This window comes from Bufo gargarizans, chromosome 3 (assembly GCF_014858855.1).
Source record: "Bufo gargarizans isolate SCDJY-AF-19 chromosome 3, ASM1485885v1, whole genome shotgun sequence".
Classification (NCBI taxonomy): Eukaryota; Metazoa; Chordata; class Amphibia; order Anura; family Bufonidae; genus Bufo; species Bufo gargarizans.
In genome coordinates this window covers 219,124,821-219,140,681 of record NC_058082.1, presented here as the reverse complement: position 1 = coordinate 219,140,681, position 15,861 = coordinate 219,124,821, and the positions used below count along the sequence as shown (strand labels likewise).

The following is a 15,861-nucleotide window of genomic DNA, read 5'->3' as shown; positions in this document are numbered from 1 at the left end:
AAACAGACACGGGCGACATACTAGTTGTGCATCAGTTTTGTTTTTTTTGACGGACCCATTGACTTGAATGGGTCCGTCCTCCGTTTTCCACTGACAAGAATAGGACAGATTATATTTTTTTTTGACGGACTGGAATCACGGATCACGGACACGGAGAAAAAACAGAGGACTATCAGTTTTTTTTTCACAGCTCCATAGAAATTAATGGGACCTCCGCTAAACTGTATAAAATGATGGAACGGACGCGGATGCACACAACGGTCGTGTGCATGAGGCCTTAGGGAGAGACTGCAGAGGGAACAAACTGCTGAAAATGCAGGATAAAAGTCATATAATGGCAATGCATATTGTTATTCTTCATGTACACACGGCAGGTTGTTCACATTTTATTCATCACGTATTAAAAATAATGTCACCTTTAATCTATGGGCAGTGGTGTATCTTGGTTTTGTGCTGCCCTAGGCGAGACTAAACGCGGGCACCCCCCTAATATAAATTTGACCCACCCCTTCCTTGTTAAAAAACAATGTGCAGCTAGAGTTAGTACAGTATTAATCCCTCCCTAATCCTCCCCCCTCTAACCACCCAACGGGTCCCAACCCCCTTACCCCAAAAAACAACTAAGTAATAGATTTTTTGTGAATTACTGTAATTTAAGTACTTACAGTTTTTAAAGACAGCAGGCTCAGGGATCAGTGCATTGGTGGCCGGGGCCTGGCCTCAGTGTTCACGATGACAGTGTGCAGGATCCGCTCTGCACTTGGAGGAGATAAGGCTCACCCTAGCGTTGCCGGCCCGTGACTCCACCTCCGTGTGACGTCACAACGGCAATGTGAGGACGCAAAAGGCAGGGGAGGTCGGGAGGAAGTCATTAGGGGGAGGAAGTAAGTTTTTCAACTCCTTCACTATGCGGCGCCGGCGATGCCGCTCACATAACGAAGGATCGGACAAGGGGCAAAAAATATATTTAGCATATTGTGTAACTATCACTAAGCAAACAAGGCATTTTGCCGCCCCCTTTTCAAGTGCCGCCCTAGGCAAATGCCTTGTTTGCCTTGTGATAGATACACCCCTGTCTATGGGTGCAGTGGGTGCAGTTATGGCCATACAAATGTTTTTAAGCTTTACCTTATTTGCACAATAAACAAACGAAACAAAACAATGAAAAAGTATCTGTCAGCAGTTCTGTTACTGCTAAACTGCGGAATGCACTTGGACATACTTTTTGTGGAGATTTTATTATCAGGAGTAGTGTGAATATGAAGTTTTATTTAGTCAGATTTTGCTCCAAGTCCCAGTAGACATAGCTTTACTGTGAAGTGCTCTCTGCATTGATCACAATGAAGCCACTCTGGGCACTTGCAACAGCAGAAACTCCACTAAAAGTTTGTTTGGATTGCTCTCCTCAGCCCCTACCTACTGATAGCAGCAGTTTAGCATGGTCAAAACTGATGACAGATTCCCATAAAATGAGTTTTCACTGGTACTATTTTAGGGTAACTACGACTTTTTGATATCTTCTTTTCCATTAGTTGGGCAGGTAGGACAAACAGAAAACGGCAATGCTGGCATTTTTTATTTAATTTTTCTTGACATTGAATGTTAGGTCATCTTGGATGTGGCAAAACCAATTATGTATACAGTTGCAAGAAAAAGTATGTGAACCCTTTGGAAGGATATGGATTTCTGAACAAATTGGTCATAAAATGTGATCTGATCTTTATCTAAGTCACAACAATAGACAATCACAGTCTGCTTAAACTAATAACACACAAAGAATTAAATGTTACCATGTTTTTATTGAACACACCATGTAAACATTCACAGTGTAGGTGGAAAAAGTATGTGAACCCCTAGACTAATGATATCTCCAAGAGCTAATTGGAGTGAAGTGTCAGCCAACTGGAGTCCAATCAATGAGATGAGATGAGATTGGAGGTGCAGCTGCCCTGCCCTATAAAATAAAACAAAAAACAAAACACACACACACCAGTTCTTGGTTTGCATTTCACAAGAAGAATTGCCCGCTGTGAATGATGCCTTGCACAAAAGAGCTCTCAGAAGACTTACGATTAAGAATTTTTGACTTGCATAAAGCTGGAAAGGGTTATAAAAGTATCTCCAAAAGCCTTGCTGTTCATCAGTCCACGGTAAGACAAATTGTTTATAAATGGAGAAAGTTCAGCACTGCTGCTACTCTCCCTAGGAGTGGCCGTCCTGTAAAGATGACTGCAAGAGCACAGCGCAGACTGCTCAATGAGGTGAAGAAGAATCCTAGAGTGTCAGCTAAAGACTTACAAAAGTCTCTGGCATATGCCAACATCCCTGTTAGCGAATCTACGATACGTAAAACACTAAACAAGAATTAATTTCATGGGAGGATACCACAGAGGTAGCCACTGCTGTCCAAAAAAACATTGCTGCACGTTTACAGTTTGCACAAGAGCACCTGGATGTTCCACAGCAGTAGTGGCAAAATATTCTGTGGACAGATGAAACCAAAGTTGAGTTGTTTGGAAGAAACACACAACACTATGTGTGGCGAAAAAGAGGCACAGCACACCAACATCAAAAACTCATCCCAACTGTGAAGTATGGTGGTGGGGGGATCATGGTTTGGGGCTGCTTTTCGTCAGGGCCTGGACGGATTGCAATCATCGAAGGAAAAATTAATTCCTAAGTTTATCAAGACATTTTGCAGGAGAACTTAAGGCCATCTGTCCACCAGCTGAAGCTCAACAGAAGATCGGTGTTGCAACAGGACAACGACCCAAAGCATAGAAGTAAATCAACAACAGAATGGCTTAAACAGAAGAAAATACGCCTTCTGGTGTGGCCCAGTCAGAGTCCTGACCTCAACCCGATTGAGATGCTGTTGCATGACCTCAAGAAAGCAATTCACACCAGACATCCTAAGAAACAGTTCTGTAAAGAGGAATGGTTAAGAATTACTCCTGACCGTTGTGCACGTCTGATGTGCAACTACAGGAAAGGTTTGGATGTTATTGCTGCCAAAGGAGGTTCAACCAGTTATTACAAACGGGATTCCCAAAAAGTTGGGACTATACAAATCGTGAATAAAAACTGAATGCAATGATGTGGAGATGCAAGTGTCAATATTTTATTTGTAATAGAACGTAGATGACAGATCAAACGTTTAATCCGAGTAAATGTATCATTTTAAAAGGAAAAATACGTTGATTCAAAATTTCACAGTGTCAACAAATCCCCAAAAAGTTGGGACAAGTAGCAATAAGAGGCTGGAAAAAGTTAATTTGAGCATAACGAAGAGCTGAAAGACCAATTAACACTAATTAGGTCAATTGGCAACATGATTGGGTATAAAAAGAGCTTCTCAGAGTGGCAGTGTCTCTCAGAAGCCAAGATGGGTAGAGGATCACCAATTCCCACAATGTTGCGCAGAAAGATAGTGGAGCAATATCAGAAAGGTGTTACCCAGCAAAAAATTGCAAAGACTTTGCAGCTATCATCAACTGTGCATAACATCATCCGAAGATTCAGAGAATCTGGAACAATCTCTGTGCGTAAGGGTCAAGGCCGTAAAACCATACTGGATGCCGGTGATCTCCGGGCCCTTAAACGACACTGCACCACAAACAGGAATGCTACTGTAAAGGAAATCACAGAATGGGCTCAGGAATACTTCCAGAAACCATTGTCAGTGAACACAATCCACCGTGCCATCCGCCGTTGCCAGCTGAAACTCTACAGTGCAAAGAAGAAGCCATTTCTAAGCAAGATCCACAAGCTCAGGCGTTTTCACTGGGCCAGGGATCATTTAAAATGGAGTGTGGCAAAATGGAAGACTGTTCTGTGGTCAGACGAGTCACGATTCAAAGTTCTTTTTGGAAATCTGGGACGCCATGTCATCCGGACCAAAGAGGACAAGGGCAACCCAAGTTGTTATCAACGCTCAGTTCAGAAGCCTGCATCTCTGATGGTATGGGGTTGCATGAGTGCGTATGGCATGGGCAGCTTGCATGTCTGGAAAGGCACCATCAATGTAGAAAAATATATTCAGGTTCTAGAACAACATATGCTCCCATCCAGACGTCATCTCTTTCAGGGAAGACCCTGCATTTTTCAACAAGATAATGCCAGACCACATTCTGCATCAATCACAACATCATGGCTGCGTAGGAGAAGGATCCGGGTACTGAAATGGCCAGTCTGCAGTCCAGATCTTTCACCTATAGAGAACATTTGGCGCATCATAAAGAGGAAGGTGCAACAAAGAAGGCCCAAGACGATTTAACAGTTAGAGGCCTGTATTAGACAAGAATGGGAGAGCATTCCTATTTCTAAACTTGAGAAACTGGTCTCCTCGGTCCCCAGACGTCTGTTGAGTGTTGTAAGAAGAAGAGGAGATGCCACACAGTGGTGAAAATGGCCTTGTCCCAACTTTTTGGGGATTTGTTGACACCATGAAATTCTGATTCAACGTATTTTTCCCTTAAAATGGTACATTTTCTCAGTTTAAACTTTTGTTCCGCGATTTATGTTCCATTCTGAAAAAAATATTAGAAGTTGGCATCTCCACATCATTGCATTCAGCATTTATTCACAATTTGTATAGTGTCCCAACTTTTTGGGAATCCGGTTTGTAAATCCAAGGGTTCACATACTTTTTCCACCTGCACTGTGAATGTTTACATGGTGTGTTCAATAAAAACATGGTAACATTTAATTCTTTGTGTGTTATTAGTTTAAGCAGACTGTGATTGTCTATTGTTGTGACTTAGATAAAGATCAGATCACATTTTATGACCAATTTGTGCAGACATCCATATCATTCCAAAGGGTTTACATACTTTCTTGCAACTGTATATTTTTTCCTTTCATTTTTAGCAAAATGCATTTTTATGTAGAAAAGCTGCGTTTTATGTTTCTTTATTTTTAGTATTTTTAAACATTTTAAAAATTGGAGACTTGATTGATGCTATAATAAACTGCAATACATCTCTGTTTTAGTGTAATATGCCTGTCAACAAAATAGCTATACGATGATGGCAGATCTGGGAGCCAGTGTTAGGTGCCTTGGCTGTCATAGCAATCCAACAACACCCTCCCTCTCTCTGTCTAACTGCCTAGATGCCACAGTTACTATTGACCACAGTATATAAGTGAATAAATGGCCGTGTTCGGAGTTAGCTCTGACCCCAGCCAATTCAGCTTGCTACTGACTGTCAGTCACAGCTCCTGTGCTTGCACAATCATAATGACATCTGTACATGATTCTGTGGCAACTACACCCCCAGGCGACATACTAGTATGTTATTTTGTGTTAATGGGTTAAAGTTTAGAACGTTACTATCCCATTAAAAAATAAAACACATAATTAACAGCAATTACAGTTGAAGAGGTTCTCTGAACTTACAAGAAACACAGAAAAAGTACTTATGTATGTGTCTGAATGCTCACCAGATGATACCAACCAGATATTTGGATCTAAAGGATCAATACTTAAAGGGGGTTGTCTCCCTTCACTAAATAGCATTTATCATGTAGAGGAAGTTAATACAAGGCACTTACTAATGTACTGTGATTGTCCATATTGTCTCCCTCGCTAATCCTCTACATGATAAATGCTTTTTGCTAAAGCAGTTTTTCTATCTCCTATCCTACAAAGTGACGGCATATTAATAGAATATGCCATCACCTTATTATTTGCAGGGATGCAAACACCAATCTTCAGAATGATGGGTTTAGCACTGGATCCCTTCTAAGTTCACTTGAATGGTTCTCAAAATTAGCACTGAATCTCCCCCACATTGGGTCTATATTCCCAATGTGGTCCCCATATGCACAATTGAAAACGCATGTAAAGAAATGAAACTAATTACTGTAAAATGACCAGCATATCATTGATACAACTTATGTAGAGCAGTTATCGAATGCAGCATACAGTCATGTAATACAAGAGCAAAGGCATCCCTTTTTTATACTCTAAATAAGGACTGTATTGTTGTCTGTAATTCTTCATCTCCTATATATATTAGAGATAACTGGCCACAGCTGACTGAAGGGAAATGGAAATGTCACTAGCAGCTAAGGCTACTTTCACACTTGTGCTTTTGCTGGATCCGGCAGGGCTCAGCAAAAACACTTCCATTACTGATAATACAACCGCCTGCATCAGTTATGAACGGATCCGGTTGTATTATCTTTAACATAGCCAAGACAGATCCATCATGACCACCACTGAAAGTCAATGGAGGACAGATCCATTTTCTATTGTGGCAGAGAAAACGTATACGTCCCCATTGACTTGCATTGGGGTGTCATGCTGGATCCGTCTTGCTCCGCGTCATGTTGCGGTTTGCTTTCCGGTATGGGAACGCAACTAAACATAACGGAATGCATTTTGGAGCACTCTGTTATGTTCAGGTCTGTTTTGTCCCCATTGACAATAAATGGGGACAAAACTGAAGCGTTTTTTTTTTTTCCCGGTATTGAGCCCCTACGACGGATCTCAATACCGGAAAACAAATGCCAGTGTGAAAGTAGCCTAAGCGTCATGTGAACAAGCCCTAAATAACCGCACGGTGTCCGACGGGCCAGCTCACTCTGGAGACCATTACTAAATGCTGCTCATTGATATCTGGCAGCTACAAAACAGGATCACAGTAACCGGAGACTTCTGCAGCTTCAATGGAAGCCTCCTGGAGAAAATCTGCATCATTGATTTAGCACTGAACCCGGCGTGTCAGTAAATGAAACAGAACAGTCCAGGACGAAAAAAAATATAAATGACTTATTCTTCCTTGTAATTCTACTTTCTCTCACTGTGTATCAGTGAACTGGCTGCAAGCAATGATTACCTAAAAGTTGAGAAAATAGAGTCTGATATCTTGAGATATAACCCACATCTTCAGAGCATTAACTAGTAGTAACATCAGTGAAAATATCGTAATTATCATATTTCCTTTATATAATAAATTCTCTTCTTCTCGCTTAGGTTAGTTTCAGACTTGCAGCACAGCTCTCCGGCAGAGAACAGCATTGCTGGATGTTACCCGAATGCCCGCCGGAGGCGACATTACAGTCAGTGGAGATCCGGCCTCTACCCAGCAAATATGCCGAGATTCGGCCAGACAAAAAACGCTGCATTCAATGGTTTTCATCCAGTTAACAGCCGCACAAAGAAAGAAGCCTTAGGTTTCCAATTTCCGACTCACCAGGAAAGTTGTATGGATCTTTTCTTCCAGACTATCAGGTCAGACTATGTTCACACCATGTTTTTGTTACATTTATTTTAGTTTTAATAATAACTTTTTTTACATTCTGAATAAACACCCCAAGGCTAGATTACTGTTATTTGTACTCTACTTGTACTGCTGTCTATCAATAAAATAACAATCATGAAAATAATTAACCTGTCAGTCAGTTTTTATTCCATGAAAAAACTAATAAAAAAAAAGCCCTCTGTAACATATAATGCTAACTCACCAGCAATATTCCACAAGTATAAGTTTTCTAATCCAAGCTCAGTTGCATCCATACATTTTGCAGCCCTTAATTATGGGCAGCTGTATCGTGTGGCTCCCTAGTCGGACTACCAGGCTAGTCCTTGCTCTCCTGTGGACAAGAAGTCAGTTTTTCCTGTGTTGCCGATTTTCTGTGAACTATAGGAATCTATCATTACCCATCAGATCCCTCCTGGAAGTTCTGACACCTCCCCTCCTCTCCCAGGTGCATCTAGAGGTGGGCCCCTAATAGAACAGTCCTATCCTATTTTTGAGTGGACTTCACACTCTCCCTGCTGCCCTGGGCTCTGTGCCAGCTCAGCAGCGTCCTGGTTGCCATGGTAACCAATCGGAGCCCCACTATTACACTGCTGGGGCTGTCACTGCACCACCCCTGAAAAGGAGGGGAGGGACCCCGATTCTAATACTGGGGGGTTGCAGGCGCACAGCGTCACCAATGAATTTAATTAACCCCTTAATACAAATATAGATTGCAGGTGCCGTCCGTATCACATACCCGGCACACGGTCTCAATGACAGAAAGCGGCGATCCCGCGAGCCGCGCTAGTTGACCCCTCAGGTGCCACACAGAAAGATCTTTCGTTCATGAACAATATTTCTTTGACTAGTGGACAAAAATATAAAAAATGGGTGGCTTCTTTTCAAACAACAATGCTCTGTCATCGGTCAGCAATATCAACTGACAAACATTAGTTTTGGTTGAAAATGTCCGTTCTGATCAAAATTAAACTAATGTGCATGGCCACCTTAACCCCTTAAGGACCCTGGGATTTTCCATTTTTGCTTTTTCGTTTTTCACTCCCTGCCTTCCCATAGTCCTAACTTTTTTATTTTTCTATTCACATAGCCTTATGAGGGCTTATTTTTTGCGGGACAATTTGTACGTTCTAATGGCACCATTCACGGTTGCATACCATGTAGTAGGAAGCAGGAACAAAATTCCAAAGAATTGGGAAAAACGCAATTCTGATAACAATTTTACCACATAGTGTACAGTTATCTTCATTCTCCAGGTCAGTACGGTTACAATGATACCACACTTCTATAATTTTTCTTGCGTTTTAATACTAAAACCTTTGAGGAAAAAATTAATTAAAAATTATAACCATATTCTGACCCCTATAACTTTTTTATAGTTATGTGTGAGGGGCTGTGTGAGGGCTCATTGATGTCTATATAGACACCATTGAACACTTCATTTGCACTATACCAATACAATGCTGCCACCTAGTGGCCTGTATTGATATAGTCATCTAATAGGCACCAAAGCCTGCTTGAGGCTCCAGCCTATTAGATCAATTTAACAGGTTCCCCAGATCTCAGCCGGGAAACGCTGTTACTGGAGCGGAAGTGCGCGACTTCCGCGTCCGGACTGCGCAGATCCCGTGGTCACATTTGACCACGGCATCTGAAAGGGAAAATGTATACGTTCAGCCTTATAGCTTATCGCATACATGTGCCGCGGGTCTCTACTATTTAAAATAGCAGGAACCCGGCGGCTATGGCACCCGCTGCACGTGCGAGCGGACGCCATGTTTGGGGACCGGACATGTACAGCAGAGGTCCTTAAAGGGTTAAGTGTCTATACTATTTGTGTGTGCTTTGTTCAGAACCACTAGTGTGTTTCCATGTGAAGAAGCTTCATACTGCTCTCCACTGCCTCCTGCTTGTACAGGGACATAAAGATACATATTACAAGCAGGAGGTAGGGGAAGCTGAAGCTGCATCTCAATGGAATACATTGAGACCCTGCAGTGTAAAATAAGTGATGTCACTGGCCGATCGCGGGCTGCCCTTTTGTGTGATCAAACCTCAACCTTCTGTTTCTACAAAGCCACAGGCATGATAGATTTAGGCTGCATTATGGGAACCATATCTGAGGTAAAGAAGGGATCAAGATGACAGACAACCCATACTAAACTAAAACAGATATACACAAAGCATATACAAGAACCTGTGCATTATTCTGTAATAAAATAAATTGGCTGAAGTGCTCCTCTCTGCTGTGACCCGTTATACATTTCCATTACCATCCATAAAATGTAGTCAGTTTGATAGTTACCTCATTGGCCCTCTTGATTATCTTGTCATCAATATCGGTTATGACCATCACCATGACAACATCAATTCCAAAATAAGTAGTCATAATTCTTCGAATTATGTCAAATCGAACATAGGAACTGGAAAATATGAAATACAGAATAGGCGGTCTTTACTTCAGGACAGTATAGTTTTAAAAGCAAATAAAAAATTAATAAATAAAAAAAATAACTATCTTGAGCCTTTTTCTAATATACTTTGTAAGGAAACAGTCCCACGTACTGCCACCACATATCCATTCATGTTCATACAGTAACAGCATAGCATCACAGAGAGTTTAATTTAGTTCGGCTTTTAGACACTCATCAAAAATAACCTTTAAAGTCAAAGTGAAAAGAAAGCTTTAAAAATTATAATAATTGTAGGTCACTTTGTAAGATAATTGAATGCATCAGTATTCACTTCTTTGAGCCATTTACAAGAGGCGGCAATGTGCATGGAGAGCTCTCTATTAGAAGTGAGCTAATTGATTTGCCTGCTGTCTCATTTGCTGATCCACAGAATAAAGCCTCATGCACACAAACAGATTTTCTTTCCGTGTCCGTTCAGTTTTTTTGCGGACCATATACGGAACCATTCATTTCAATAGGTCCGCAAAAAAAAAAAAAAAAAAAAAAAACAGAAGTTACTCCGTATGCATTCTGTTTCCGTATGTCCATATATGGGTCCATTCACACATCCGTGTGTGTTTTGCGGATCTATGGATCCGCAAAACACGGACACCGGCAATGTGCAATGTGCATTCGCCGGCACTTAATAGAAAATGTCTAATCTTGTCCGCAATTTGTCCGGACAAGATTAGGACATGTTCTATTTTTGGGGGGAACGGAATTGTGGATCCAGAAGTGCGGATCCGCAATTCTGGATCCGGGCAGCACATAGTGCGGCCCCATAGAAATTAATGGGTCCGCAATTCTGTTCTGCAAAATCCGGAACAGATTGCAGATGTGGGAATGGAGCCTTTCCGTTACGCGAAAAAATAGATTATGTCCTATTTTTGTCCGCATTAGGCCTCTTTCACATGACCGTATGGCTTTTTCAGTGTTTTGCGGTCTGTTTTTCACGGATCTGCTGTTCCTTTTTTTTTGTTTCCATTGTGTTTCTGTTTCTGCTACGTTTTTCCGTATTGGACTGTGCATAAAATCTTCAATAGATGGTTTCGTAAAAACGGAACAGATACGGAAGACATACGGATGCATTTCCGTATGTGTTCCTTTTTTTTGCAGACCCATTGACTTGAATGGAGCCACGGAACGTGATTTGCGGGCAATAATAGGGCATGTTCTATCTTTCAACGTAATGGAAAAACGGAAATACGGAAACGTAAGTACATTCCCTTTTTTTGTCAAACCATTGAAATTAATGGTTCCGTATACGGAACGCAAAAAACGTCCCGGAAATGGGGGGGGGGGGGAACTGTTGTGTGAAAGAGGCCTTACTGACTGTTCTTTTAGGGGCCAGCTGTTCCGTTCCGCAAAATACGGAATGCACGCGGATGTCATCCGTATTTATATACATATATTTAAAATACATACGGTCGTGTGCATGAGGCTTAAAACAGAAGAATCAATTTGCAATTATCCTGTCAAAAGTGGATCTCAAACTTGGCAGATAATTTCTACTGTTTAAGGGTACTTTCACACTAGCGTTTTTCTTTTCCGGCGCTGAGTTCCATCCTAGGGGCTCAAATCCGGAAAAGAACTGCTCAGTTTTATCCTAATGCATTCTGAATGGAGAGTCCGTCCCTCAGGATGTCTTCTGTTCAGTCTTTTTGACTGATCAGGCTTTTCAGAAAAACGTAGCATGCAGTATTTTTACCTCCGGCCAAAAATCCTGAACACTTTGACTGAACGCCGGATACGGCCTTTTTCCCATTGACTTGCATTAACGCTGGATCCGGCGCCGTGTGTTCAGTCAAACCGGATCCGGCTTTTGCATGTTAAACCCGAAAAATGTGAAAAAAAAAGTTAAAGTCCATAAATGGCGGATCCGTTTTTGCCAATGCATTTTTTCATTGTGATCAAAATCCTGATCAGGATTCAAATGTAATCAGTTTTTCACACGTTTTTCCGGCGGGCATTTCCGGTGTCGGAATTGAACGCCGGATTCAAACAACGCTAGTGTGAAAGTAGCCTAACAGTATTATGAGGAATCTAAAACCTTGTGTGTAAAGGGGTTTCACCCATCTCATAATGTGAAATGCTAAACATTTTGATTGTGGCACCAATGTATCAGTAGTTTCCCCTGTAGAGCAGTGGCTCCAGAGCTCCCAGCACAGCAGTTATTAGATAGTGTCGCTGGTAAAGAAATAATGAAGGAGCAGCAGCGCTTAACTAGTAATGCGGCTCTTTCAAGTCCAGCATCAGTGGGGGTCAAGGCAGTCAGACCCATCACCAGAAACAGGTTATCTGGTTTATTTGAAAAATCTATAGCACCTGCCCCAAAATAAATACTTTCCTAAAAAAAAAAAAGCCCTGAATTTCTGGGCTGTGCAATCCTGGCATGCCGAGGAACTTCCTACAACCCACCATCACACCATACCTAATGCAGTAATACTGCAGGTATCGATGTTCAGGATATACGTATAATTTATATTATCTTTTACTCAGATTGCAAGATCTGATTGCCTATTTCTAGTAAAAGGTCTTCTTTAAAGACAAGCTGTCACCATGAAATGCAATGGACTCTGCAGGCAGTGTGTTATAGAGCAGGAGGATTGATACATAGTTTTGTGGGAAAAGATTCAGTATAACTTGTAGTTTATACATTTTACTCTCTGCTTCTTCCGAGTTCAGTGGTACACAAGGCTATACTATCAGTAGCTATCTCTGTATATAAGCTTACACAGAGAATGCTATTATTAATAATAGCCAAATAGGCCATCTTGAGCTCAGAGGTGCAGGTAGTGGCTACTGTTGCACTGCTAGCGATGGCCGTACACCGCCAGGAAGTAATGTGCGCACTTCGACCTGATGTTGTACGCACTCAGGTCACGGTGCAGCGAGGTGCCAAAGAAGACCAGGAAGCGGTGAGTGGAGGAAAGGAATGTTAATTTATTTATTTTAACTTCGATGGGGGTCCGATCTGAAGTCTGATGAAGATTGGGGTCTGATGAAAAATATTTTTCTTATTATCCTCCTCTAACACCTAGCTAGGTCTTATCAGGTTCATCTTATAAAGTGAAAAATACGCTAAATGAATCAATTACAAGTTTCCCACAAAACTATGAGGCACATTTATTAAGACCGGCATTTTAGACGCTGGTCTTAATAACCCCTATAGCCAGCAGTGGATCTGCCGAAGTTAGGAAGAGGTGCAGGCCTCTCCATAAGTTCGGTGCATCCAGAGCCAGTTCTAAATGTAAGACAACTTCCTTGCGGTCTTACATTTAGACTATTTTCTACGCCTAAAACAGGCTTATAAAATGATGAATGAGACAGGCCTACCGGCCCATCCCCCTCCCCACCCACAATTTTAGACCTGGCGTAAGCCGGAAAGAGTCGCAGATAGCGGCGCAACTAACCATTGCGCCACCATCTGCACCTGAAATACGCCTAATTTAGGTGCATTTCAGATTAGTATATGACCCCCTATATAACAATCTGCTCAGCTCCTCCTGCTCTGTAACATGCTGCCTGCAGATTTCATTGCTTTCGCAGGGATGGGTTTTCTTCAAAAGGGGTTCTCCAGGAATTAAGAAAATAAAAATACTTAAATATTACTTTATTATAAATATATTCCCAAATACCTGTCATCAGTTATAATGGCTCGTTTTGTCTGGGGAGCAATGATTAGGAGAAATAAAATGTCCGTCCTCTCATTAGTGCACACAAAACCTGTCCTAATCACACAGCCGGACAAGTCACTTCACAAAACTGAGGTAAAAAGCTGCCTCATCCTCCTCTCTGCAATATTTGTCAGGGATTATGATCGTGAATACAGCCGATTGTTCACATGAACCTCTGTTGGAATGGAGGTCATAAGGAGACATAAAGTACAGAGAGTACGTGGGGATGTAGATAATGAGCAGCAGCACTTCTGTGCAGTCTCTATTACCACTGTCCATCCTCTCTGTACTTTATGTCTCCTCATGAACTTCATTCCCACAGAGATTCAGCTGAAGATCTTATCAGCTGTATTCAGTATCATAATCCCTGACAAGTACATCAGAGAGGAGGATGAGACAGCTCTTTAGCTCAGTGTTGTAAAGTAAATTGCCCTGCTCTGTGATTAGAACAGGTTTTGCGTGTACGAATAGGACGGCAATTCTAATGATTGCTTCCTAGACAAAATTAGCTATTATAATGAACGGTATTTTGGAATATATTCACAATAAAGCAGGGTGGATAAAAATCCGATTTTTTTTTATTTAAATCAGATTTTCTTTTATATCAAATGCTTTTTGAGGAAAATATATTACCATCCAAAAGGTTATTCCATCATGAAATAAAGATTAGTTTTTTAATTATGTAGAATAAGGCTGTATATGTTTAATTTTGGGGGTAAAAACATTCCATTAATCCATTCACAATGTCGTGCTCTTCCAGAGGCTTATGTAAGATTATTGGGCAGTTTCTCTGCCTACAAGATATTATCACAGATGCTTGTTTTACTTTTGCAGTTCTAAAAACTGAATTTTACTCAGCAGAGATCACAGCAAAAATGTTAGAATATGAACAGAGTTGAGAAAAAGACCTTAGTCCTAACTTCTACAAACCTATGAATACAGAATCAACCTAATCAAACTAATATGAAAAGTTGTTATTCTAAAAATCTTCATCTACTTGCATATTATAAGTTATACCAGCAAGAATTAGTCTTTATGTAGAAAACTATGATTTAAATCAAGCCTTACTGACTAGTGATTTAAATCAAATCTACCCTGTAATAAAGTAAAATGTAAGTATTTTAATTCCCGGAGAACCCCTTTAAGGTGTCCTTTTAAATATGCAGTATGTAAGGCTACTTTCACACTAGCTTTCGGGGCTACGTTTGCGAGTTCCGTTTGAAGGCTCTCACAAGTGGCCCCGAACGCATCCGTACTGCCCTAATGCATTCTGAGTGGATGCGGATCCGCTCAGAATGCATCAGTCTGGCACCATCTGTCCTCCGCTCAGCAGGCGGACACCCAAACGCTGCTTGCAGCGTTAGGGTGTCCGCCTGGCCGTGCGGAGGCAAACGGATCCGTCCAGACTTACAATGTAAGTCGATGGGGACGGATCCGTTTGAAGTTGACACAATATGGCTCAATTTTAAAACGGATCCGTCCCCCATTGACTTTCAATGTAAAGTCTGGACGAATCCGTCTGAGCAACTTTCACACTTCGAATTTTTTCTAAACTATAATGCAGACGGATCCGTTCTGAACTGATCCCATCGTCTGCATTATAGGAGAGGATCCGTCTGTGCAGACACCAGACGGATCCGCTCTGAACGCAAGTGTGAAAGTAGCCTCATAGAGAGTGTGTGCCATTATGTTTAATTTCCTTTTTAAGAAGGAATAACAATAAAATTTACCAGTTTTTCTATGATTATATTAGGAAGTCATCAAAATTATCTACACTGGTTTTTCAGGAAACAATAAATAAATAAATGGGAGGTACATCGATTTATCTCAGGGTATAGAAGTCCACTTGTCTTCTATAGGTAAAAAAAGAGATTCTCCCTTGTGTGAAAGATGTAAACTGCATCCTGCAGGTATCTTGCATATGTTTTGTTATTGACCCAAATTAGAAAGATACTGGAAGGATGTGATCAGACTCATTCATTCTATATATACAGTCTCTCTTGACTTAACGCCCCAAATATACATTCTTGGCTACGTAAGATCTTGAGATCTGTGAAGGTGAAAAGATTGCCATAGCTAGGCTGCTTTATATGGCTCAAAAAGTAATTGCCCTGCAATGGTTAGATGAAAAACCTCCATCATAGAGGAATGTATAAGTAATGTGAACTGATTGTTGTCATTGGAGAAAGGGGTATACCGGTACTGCAAAATAAATGCTACCAGTAATTTTGAGATACCTCAGGATTAGCCTCTGTGCAACTAATTTATAACAGACTAATGTTAGTAGGATTTATGACTGCACTGTAAAATATCGTTTAGTACTTTTATACTCAAGAACTCCCGCACAATTACCATTACTTGTCTCTTCTACACAATTAGACTAGTCTATCTAAGCATATTAATCTAGTACTATGATACATGTATTGTTCCCGAGGTGGGTAAGGGAGGGGGAAGGGTATTTTGCTT

At 41.1% G+C, this 15,861-nt stretch overlaps 1 protein-coding gene across 2 annotated transcripts in view; it reads right to left on the bottom strand.

Annotated features, from left to right (window-relative positions):
* CARS2 (cysteinyl-tRNA synthetase 2, mitochondrial) overlaps window positions 1-15,861 on the bottom strand; it is a 72,713-nt gene that overhangs the window by 43,218 nt on the left and 13,634 nt on the right. For both annotated transcript variants that reach the window (XM_044287967.1, XM_044287966.1), the window contains exon 3: window positions 9,571-9,688. In XM_044287967.1, the coding sequence (XP_044143902.1) occupies window positions 9,571-9,688 (118 nt within the window). The remainder of the gene's footprint in view (window positions 1-9,570; window positions 9,689-15,861) is intronic.